We start from the raw sequence: 10074 nt of genomic DNA, 5'->3' as shown, positions 1-10074 counted from the left end.
CTGCCAGGAGGAAGGGCAACCTCGGCGAGGGGTCCTGGCTGCCGGGGAGCAACTTGGTCAGATGGGGAAAAGCCCGACAGCTCAACTGTTAGGGAACGAGATAGAGAAGCCTGAAGGCCCGATCCAGACTGAAAACCAAAACCAGTTTGGAGAAGAATAGCCACCCCAACCCGTCTCCAAAAATCATAATTAAAAAGAAGAGACACAGAAACCTACCGACACTCAGGGCGCTACTCTCGGAGGTGAATTCTAAACAGTGGTTGTGTTCGGTCTTTGCTGTGTTAGGAGCTAGTAAGGACTGGATCGTAGTTTCCAGACACTACGTAGCACAAGAAAATAAAAAGGAAACAAAAAGAAAGAAAGCATGTTTAAGAAGAAACACGCGACACATCTCTTCTTTCGTCGTTTTTTGCCTTTACAAATGATCGCTTTTGCAAAAAAACAAAAGGTTTAGGGTGGGAGGTTTAAACAGTTCCATTCCGGAGAGAACGTCAACATTTAAAAAAAAAAAAAAAGAAAGAAAGAAAGAAAGAAAGAAGAAAAAAAGAGTGAAATTACGCGGTGAGTGCAGAGGGGCCGGGAGGAGGAGCAGAATTTTCGATCCGACTGTAGGGAGAACGTAACCACTCACGTTTTCTAACACAAAACAAATTCCTAAATAAGGGGGGAAAATAGTCCCGAAGTAAAAATCGGCCGCAGTGTATTTGAGCTACGGGCGGAGGAAATCACACCCAATAATAGGACTCAATCTGGGAAAAAACGGGTGGGGGCAGAGAGGTCGCGGCGGGAGTTGTTAATGCGGCCGCACAATGGAATTAATGAGATTAACCGGGGCAATTAGGCCGCCCGCCCAGCTCGGCCGGCCTGCGGCGGGGCCGCCGAATGGAAAAGATTAGGTTAATTTCATTAATTCTCAATCCACAATCTCCTTTCAGGCCCTGGAACTCCCTCGCTTGGCACCTCTCCCCCTCAACCTCCTCCCCCCCCCCCAGGAAAAGAAAGAACCAAATCTGGTTCTGTTTGTCATCTGCATATTACCAGGAACTAAATCCAGGATGACGTCGACTCGGTATAAAACCAACAAGAGGTTCAGCTAGTCCGAGCTGCGTCCTCCCCGCGGGCCGAGCGCGGCGCGGCGGCGAGGGGCGGGCGGAGGCGGCGGACGCAGGGGGCGGGGAGGGGCGCGGGGTGCGCGCTCGCCCGCGCTCTCTTTCGCTTTGGTCCGCTGCGGGCGGAGAGCCGCCCCCCTGCACTCGGAAGCTTTTGCCTGGTCGCGTCCCCGCCGTCCCCCGTCCCGGCGCGAGGCTCGGGGATGCCCGCCAGTATGTTCAGCATCGACAACATCCTGGCCGCCCGGCCGCGCTGCAAAGACTCGGTGCTGCCGGTGGCGCCCAGCGCCGCGGCCCCGGTTGTCTTCCCGGCCCTGCACGGGGACTCGCTCTACGGCGCCGGCGCCGGCGGCTCCTCGGACTACGGCGCCTTCTACCCGCGTCCCGTGGCCCCTGGCGGCGCGGGCCTCCCGGCCGCGGTCGGCGGCTCTCGCCTCGGCTACAACAACTACTTCTACGGCCAGCTGCACGTGCAGGCGGCGCCCGTGGGCCCGGCGTGCTGCGGGGCCGTGCCGCCGCTGGGCGCCCAGCAGTGCTCCTGCGTCCCGACGCCCCCAGGTAGGGCCGCGCGGGCTCGGCTCGGGGACTCGGGTGGGCAAGGACGCTGGCTGGCACAGGCTCTGTTCAACTTGCGCGAACTTTTCTGCTCTTGCAAGCTACCCTGCTCCGCAGTTCTCCTTTCTTTGGCCGACCCGGCACTGGAGTTTGCAGGCCGGGTCTTGCGGCGAGAGTTGGCGGAAACTAAGCCGCGCAGCGCCTGGCTTGGCTTCCACCCACGCCCGGGACCCAATTCGGAGCCTGCGTGCGGTGACGAGGTTTCCAGAGCTTGCTAACTGGCTTTGCTCAGTGCGGCGGGCGCTCTTTCCCTTTCCCTGCGCCCCTGATTCTCGTGCCCCCGGTTCCCTGCACCCTTGCAGGTGGTATTTTTAAGTGCAGAGGGGCTCATGGGCGCGAATGCATGCCTGGGTGTGAGTGGCTGAGGCAGGGTGGCTGACTGTGCGCCCCATTCCGTCGCAGGCTACGAGGGTCCCGGCTCCGTGCTCGTGTCCCCGGTGCCGCACCAGATGTTACCCTACATGAACGTGGGTACGCTGTCGCGCACCGAGCTGCAGCTCCTCAACCAGCTGCACTGCCGGCGGAAGCGACGGCACCGCACCATCTTCACTGATGAGCAGCTCGAGGCGCTGGAGAACCTCTTCCAGGAGACCAAGTACCCGGACGTCGGCACACGGGAGCAGCTGGCCCGGAAGGTGCACCTCCGCGAGGAGAAAGTGGAGGTAGGCGCGGTGCACAGCCGGCGCTTCTTCTCTGAGATCCGACGGATCTGGAGCCCAGCGGGTTCAGCCCAGCCCACCTTACACTCCCTGCGCTTTAAAACCTTTACGGTGGCGACTTGGAGGCTGAGGGAGGACGGTTGGGCCCAGGGAGGGAGTGTAAACGCGGAAGCAGAGCGGGTGCGCCCCGCTTTTCTTGGCGTGTGCGCGGGCTGGTGGGAGTCCTCACCCGGCGGCTCTGCGGAGCCTTCCGGTGTCCCGGCGCGGGGAGAAGCGGCCTTTCAGTCTTCACTGTTGTTTTCTACTCCCTTGCGCAACAGGTCTGGTTTAAGAACCGCCGTGCCAAATGGAGGCGGCAGAAACGGTCCTCATCCGAGGAGTCGGAAAATGCAGAGAAGTGGAACAAGACTTCGTCCTCCAAGACATCTCCTGAGAAGAGGGAAGAGGAAGGTAAAAGCGATTTGGACTCGGACAGCTGACGGCCGCGGGCCGTGGCACTTAAGGACATGCACAGACAGACGATGCTACTTTCTTGCACACGCGCTGCCTTGCGGGAGGGGTCGAGAAAGAGGAACAGGAACTGTAAATAGTGTACAGAGCCGGGGTCGGCACCTGGGGACGGCACCTGGGGACGGTTCCCGGTCCGCAGCTCAGGGCTGAGGCCTGGCTTCCCACCGTAGTATTTAAAGTTAAGTTAACGGTGACAATACAATAAAGTGATGGCGATGTAGACGGGCCACTTCCTGTGTTTCCTACCCCGACACCATTTCCAGCAGTTGATGCTCCAAAAAGAGAAAAAGAGATCTGATGAATTTCAAGAGCCAGGAGGAAAAACTGAACAGCTTTGACCAGTTAGAACAGAAAAAGAAAAACACAAACCTGTCTTGGTCGAGTGGCCTGGTTTAGCTCTCCGGGAAGGGCTCAAGTGCTTCCCCGGGAAGGCCAGATGAGAGGCTTTCTCTCCAGGCCTTGTGGACCCCCTGAGCATCGCCAGAGCCACCTCCTGGTCCTTCAAGTCCCTAGACTTGGGGTGCTGAGGTGTTGGGTGCAGTCTCACATTGGGTGCTGGCTCCCTGTGTTTTCCTAGATTTTCACAGCTGCCAGGTCCACACCACGCGGCTCCCTGGGGGTATGGGGTCAGGCTGAGTGTGGCCTCCCACAGCACCAGAAACTTTGTCTAAAAGCGGCAACACAGGGGGGAGGCCACCCAAATGGGCAGTATCATGCCTCTTCTCCCGGGTCCAGCTCCCCTCTGCCCAGCAGGTGGCCAGAGAGCTCCCAGAGCTCTGGGTGCATCCCCACTTGTGTCTCTGGAAGGTTGCCTGTTGTGTGCACTAGCGTCATAGCCGCGACTTCAGGGCAACAGCATCAGGGCTGTGCAGGGACTGCCAAAGCCAGCAGGGATAGCTTCTAGTGTGTTGGACTTTATTTCTTTGTGCTCCAAGTCCATCAGCAGGTGAGTTCACTGGGGTGCTGGCCAGGGAACCCGGAAGCACCTTTCCCTGGGCTGCTCCAGCCTTTGGAGCAAGATCACCCCGGGAAAAGTGGAGGCTGTGCAGAGTCTCTGGCAGCGCAGGAAAAGAAGTCCTTGTTTTCCAAGACTGTTCAGCCCACTCACACTGACACTGATTGTAGGTTTGCCGCGTGACTCCCAGAGGAGGTGAAATGGCACAGGGGAAGTACAGATCGGATCACAGTCCCAGGCCTGCCGTTTCAAGAACTCCTGAGACAAAAGGGCAGGGTGAGGGCCTGAGAGGGGACATCAGTTCAAGGGCAAGGACTCCATCAGCCTGTGACGGCAGACAAATTGCTGGACCACTGACCTCTCTGACCCTTGCTTTCTACAACTGTGAACTTGGCTGCTTCCGGGGTGGTGTGGAGCTGAAGGCACTAGTTTACTTAGAGCAGCACCTGGCATATGCATAGCTTCATTTTCTAAAAATTACAATGTATGTATAATGTTGGAACTTACCGATTGATGTACATGCAGTTTGTTTCTTTTAAGAACTCTGAAGTGGGGAGCATAGTCACCAGTTTACAAGTGAGGAAATTTAAGGTTAAGAAACATTAAATGCTTTGGTAATACATGGTCCATGAGAAATAAAAGAGAGAATGGGGTCCGGTCCAGGAATCTTGTGCCATAATTGGGAATGTTTGCACTAATCGCGGTTCCTGTGAGAAATATGCAAAGGAGCGTTCCATTAATTTCAAATGGATTACTAGCTGCCCTGCTTAGACACCTGACTCCAAGCAAGCTCAGTGCAAGCAACACCACCATTTGGTGAGGGCTGATGTTCCTGGCATCTGTCCTCTGTCCGTAGAGGAAGGCACAGCTGTCCATTGTCTGGAGCACTGTAGAATAAGACAGTGCAGCCCCATTTGCCTGAGAGACTTGACTTTGGCTGGACCTATTTATGTACTCCCGTGTGTCTCCTTGGGTGACTTGTAATCTCCTCAGACTCCAAAGGAGACTCTCCTTGTAAGGAAAAATCTGAGCAGAGCCTGGTGGTGCAGGCCTGTAATCCCAGCACTGCAGGAAGCTGAGGCAGGAGATCACAAGTTCAGGCCTAGGCTGGGCAATTTGGAGACAATGAAGCCCTGCCTTGAAAGAGGGAAAAAGTGGGCTGGATAAATGTGGCTCAGTGTGAAGGCCCAGGGCTCATCTCTGGTACTAAGAAAGTAAAGAGGAAAACCTGCATGTAGCTAGTGTGGAAAGATGTCCTTGGAAAGCCTGGGAGAAGGAACTCAGTGCTGCATCCCCGTGAGCAGCTGGAGGGAGGCTAGGGTCGGGGGAGGGGGCTGAGAGCCCCAGAACCGCTCCTGGCTTGCCAGGGTAGCATAGCTCCCGGTGTCAGGAGAGCCGCCACTCATGCCTGGAGTCCACGTCCCCATTCCCAGAGCCCCCTCTGTGGCACTTCAGGAAGGGCCTGGCTCACAGGAAATAGGCATAATAAATGTGTGGAGCGAAGAGGGAATGCCAGCACAGGGGTCTAATTACAGTCCGGCTGCCCGCCTGCCTTCTGCATGCCCTGGGCCGCTGTGGGGCACAGACCTCTGTCTTAGCCCTGCTGTGGGCGTCTTGCAGGGCCTGATGGGGTCACGGGGCAGAGGCGCTGCTTGGGATGTTTTCCAGTGGGAATTTGAATCAAGTTCTTGGAAAGTGCTTCCAAGATGCGGGCGAGGTGTAGACCCAGTGACCTTGCCTGAGTGGCTTCCTGTTGGTGCAGCACCGCCATCCTGTCCCGAAGGGGCTGTGCCCATCTCCTCATTGAGGAAGCGGGCATGGCGGGCAAGAATGAGAACCGTGATCTTCCGGTCAGCTCGCAGGGCCCCCGCCTCAAAGAATCCCATTGTTATTCAGGTGCTTATAGAATCCCGTACTCAAGGTCGCCACCAGCAAATGATTGGACTCGCTATCCCCAGGGGTCAGGAAAGTTAATTGGCAATGCACTAGCTAGAAGCAATCATGATAGACAGTGATGACCCCCAACAGTGGTCTAGCACTTTCCGCCAGAAACGCATCCCGGGCCCCGGGGCCTAGCCCATCTTACGGGTGGGAATCGGAGGCCAGGGGTAGATAAAGAGCAAGTGGCAGAGCAGACGTGGCCCCCACCCCGTGCCCCCCCAGACCTTGGCTCTGGGGATGGTTTGAGGGTTGAGGTGATGGCATCCAGGTAGTCACTTGGGCCAAGGAGGACCCTGTGGCAGGTGCAGAGGAGCAAGAGCAGTAGAGGCCATGTGGGCAAGAAGCAGGCCTCCCGGTGCCGAGCAGCCCCCTGCAGGAGGGCAGGTAGCAGTGCCCCGCAGCCAGTGGGCACAGGCTGGGGGAAAGACTCGGAAACAGCTGCTGCGGCCACATATCCATGGGTAGTATATTTTGGTGACAGTCCCTCGGGAAAGTTGTTTTATTGGCATTTTAAAGAAAATCTTTTCTCTTTTGTTGACATTTTAACTTGGAAGTAGGAGGCTTAGCTGAACCCTTCTATGAAGCATGTTGGCTGTGTGTGTCCCAGAAGGGGCAGGAAGATGCTTCTGTCAGCATTGGGGCTGGAGGGTAGAGAAGACAGGGAGCTTGGCTTGTAATATGCATGAGTCTTGGGTGATTCAGGTGCACCAAGATCCCTTCTTGGACTGGCTTTCTGCGTGTGATCCTGAGTTCTGCGCTGCTGGTCCCTAAATCTACTTATCTTTGTCTTTTGCATGCCTCCATAGTTAGAACAAAGGTGTGTGTGTGTGTGTGTGTGTGTGTGTGTGTGTGTGTGTGCATGCACGCGTGAGTGTGTGTAAAGCTCCTCTAAGAAGGTAGGATTCCAGCTGAGGGGAGGACAGGGCAGGTGGTGGCCAGTGATTTTAAAATCGCTGATCCAAGCTTTTGTTTAAACTGGGGCCACATCCTGTCACAGGAACCTGTGGCAGGTTAAGCCTGTGTCTGCCGGATTCCTTCCTCACCTGCAAAGCAAGTGGGGCTGGAGGATGATAGACAATGTAAGGAACCCGGCGGAGTGTCTGGCACGTTCATTATCATGGCTTTCAAAGGCTCTCAGATCAGCTGGATAATCCCTGCCTAACCCGATTGGAATTAGGAATTATGGAATGCCCCTTGCTTTTAATTGTTGTTGGTTTAGGAGTTTATGGGTGACTGCAGGACATGCTCTAATGAAATTAAGTGACAGCCTGGCGCTGAGACAGCCCTGGACTAAGACAGGCGGAACAGCTGCAGGACAGGAGGGCTCAGGGAGAAGAAGGACACTGGGAGTGGGGCCTGGATTCTATTTCCAAGGTTTGCGGAGTGACCTTGAAATTTTTCAAAAGTAAACCCTTCCCTTGCCAGCAGCTGGTGCCCTGCCCGGTGAACATAAAGTGTGAAGCTGGTGACAGGTCCTTTTGCTGTTGGGGACTCTCCCTCATGGGGGCGCTGTGGGGCATCCCATAGCCTGTCCCTTGAGCCCATAGCAGCGTGGAAGACCTTGCTTATCGTGGCTTGGATGTAAGTCTGGGAAAAAGAAAGAGCCATTGTCTTCGCAGCTCCTGTGTCCCCCCGTCAGTGGTCCAGTGGGATGAGTATAGTGGGATTTCAAAGTGAGTCTGTAACGTTTGGGTCCCTCCAGCTCCCCTTGCTTCCCCCGTGGCCAGCCCTGGGAAGCACCAAGCTCCTCCCTCCCTGTACTGAAGCTGATTTATAGAAGCTGTGATTAGTGAGATAATTTTAGCTGTGATGCACAGTTTCAAAGTGCCTGTGCCACTTCCTCCCTGGTGGAGCTGGCATATGACACAGCCACGGGTGCTGTGACCACTCCGTGTGGCCATCAGCCAGGTCAGCTCGAGGCATGGCCATGGGAGCGCAGCGGATGGGGCTCCCTCTTGGATCAAGAAGTCCCTGGCATTGTCCTCTTCCCAGTTCAGATGGAAACTTGTTTACATTCTTTTTTATTTTTATGAGAAGGCAAAAATACTTTATAAACAAGAATTTAGCCAGGTTTGGTAGTGCATGCCTATAATCCTAGCTCTCAGGAGGCTGAGGCAGGAGGGTAGCCACATGTCTGATACTAGCCTGGGCTAGAGAGACCCTGTCACAAAAAGAAAAGCCCCATGTTGTCAGGTGGGAGAGACACGGTTGTGACCACAGATACAGTGTCACTGTCAGGCCACACAAGCATGGTGGCTGCGCTCCCTGGATCACAGGGTCCTAGCAGTGTTGGCACGTTGGCAGGGCATTCTCTTCTTAGGGGACCATCGGGTCCCCGGTGCCCAACCCTGCCAGGTGGGGCTTGCTATGGGCAGCTGGGGCTGGTGTGGGTCTGCGGTACAGGGCCAGGCCTGCTCAGCTCCGCAGGCCCTAGGCCGAGAGAGATGCTTCCTCCCCGATTGGGAGTGGTGAATCCTCCCTTGGAAATCCTCCAAGTGCTAAGGATGGGACCAGAGAAGACAAACTGCCCTTCTCCACGAGGCCGGGAGGCCTGAAAACCCTGCTGGCCTCTTCTGCCAGGAAGTCTCAGCTCTGCTGCTTTCATCTGAAGATGTCCCGAAGGCCAGAGCCTGGGGCGCTTGGGGCTTGCATGTTCAACATGGTTTTGTAATTGAGGAATAAATATTTAAATCTGAAATCAAGTGAATCACTTTCTCCTGAAGTGGGCAGGGAGGGAAAGTTGTATGGGAGTGTTGATTTCCTCTGAGTGGGCCCTCAGTGGAACCCCAGCTTGCAGAGGTCCCGCCCCACACGGACCCTTCAAAGAGGTTCCCCAGCCCTGCCACAGTGCAGGGTGCCAGGAGCGTGACAGTGCCTCACATTCCAGGGTTGCTGTTCTGTTTCTCGCTGGCTTTTTGCAGCAAGAGGACCGCAGTGGCTGAAGTGGGGCTGAGTCTGCTCAGCTGCACGAGGTCCCCTTGTGTTTGTCCATCCTCACGCTTGGAGTCACTGGACCCAGACACAAGCAAGTGCAGATGAAAACTTAACTCTTCTCCTGCCTGCAATTAAAGTTGCATAAAGACCTCTGTTGTTTATTTTTGTCTTTTCTGGCAGATGTGCATGTGTAGTTTTTATTGTTGCTTTGCAGAGCTGGAGATGGGCCCCGGGCCTCGCGGATGCTCTGCTGAGCTGCATCCCAGCCCCACGCCTAGTGTGGGGTTTTGCCATTTGTCGGCACCACTGCAAGTCCAGAAAGGATCACCGTGATTAATTTTTATTCTCACCAACATTGTGCAATGAGGATTCAGAATTCTAGAGAAAGGTCCTGAGAGGAACCAAAGACACTAGTGGAGGTGGGGGCAGGGCAGCTTCAGATGCTGGCGACCAGAAGGCACAGCTCTGGCGCATCACTAGCAAGTCCCTGGGTCGTGGAGTCTGTGGGGACAGGGCTTGGTAGGCAGAAAAGAAGGTGTCTTCATTGTTTTTAAGATAGAAAATATTTTCTGTGACACCAAGCGTATCTTGTAAAAAATGTGTCTTCCGTTTGTGTGGGGGTCAGCAGTTTTGGAACCATTTTCCTGGTCACTGATGAGGCAGGAGGGACCTGGCCGCTGTCACCTCGTTACCTAACGGTGGCCGCTGCAATAGCTTCCTTGTGTCCGTGCTGCTACAAGTGTTAGCATTCACATTTGCGTCTGTCTGTGAGTCTGAGACTGGCATTATTAAGCTGCTGCTGCTGCTGCTGCTGCTGGTGCTGCTGGTGCTGCTGCTGCTGGTGCTGCTGGTGCTGGTGCTGCTGGTGCTGGTGCTGGTGCTGGTGCTGGTGCTGGTGCTGCTGCTGCTGCTGCTGCTGCTGCTGGTGCTGCTGGTGCTGGTGCTGGTGCTGCTGCTGCTGCTGGTGCTGCTGGTGCTGGTGCTGCTGCTGGTGCTGGTGCTGCTGCTGGTGCTGCTGGTGCTGCTGCTGCTGCTGCTCAGAGTCCAACCCACGGCATTGTGCATGGCAAGCAAGTGCTGGCCTCCTGTGCAACACTCCCAGCCCTGAAGTTGACACTGCTGTCATCATTGCGACTTCCCCCTATGTAAGGCGGTTGTTGGGCTTTGAGTTCAGGACTCCTGCTCTTTTGATTTTGCCACACTGCCACCCTTGGTGAGGACCAGCCAGGAGCCCTGGTTTGGACTCCCTGCTTCATCTCAAGAAAGCAACAAGTACTTGAGCTACAGATCTCTCCTTCCAAAACTAGAAGAATTATAGCTAATCTGTGGCTCAAATGGGGTGGTTGATGTC

At 55.5% G+C, this 10074-nt stretch overlaps 1 protein-coding gene across 1 annotated transcript; it reads left to right on the top strand.

The window, feature by feature from the left end:
* The first annotated feature begins 1172 nt into the window (after window positions 1–1172).
* Window positions 1173–3113, top strand: Gsc (goosecoid homeobox). The gene is made up of 3 exons (XM_004635170.2): window positions 1173–1667; window positions 2127–2386; window positions 2704–3113. The coding sequence occupies exons 1-3, from the start codon at window positions 1313–1315 to the stop codon at window positions 2860–2862; spliced, it is 774 nt and encodes a 257-aa protein (XP_004635227.1). The 5' UTR covers window positions 1173–1312; the 3' UTR covers window positions 2863–3113.
* The last annotated feature ends 6961 nt before the right edge of the window (window positions 3114–10074 follow it).

This window comes from Octodon degus, unplaced genomic scaffold (genome assembly GCF_000260255.1).
Source record: "Octodon degus isolate 3935 unplaced genomic scaffold, OctDeg1.0 scaffold00070, whole genome shotgun sequence".
Classification (NCBI taxonomy): Eukaryota; Metazoa; Chordata; class Mammalia; order Rodentia; family Octodontidae; genus Octodon; species Octodon degus.
Note: the sequence above shows the minus strand (reverse complement) of the source record. Positions and strands in the feature narration are given on the sequence as shown.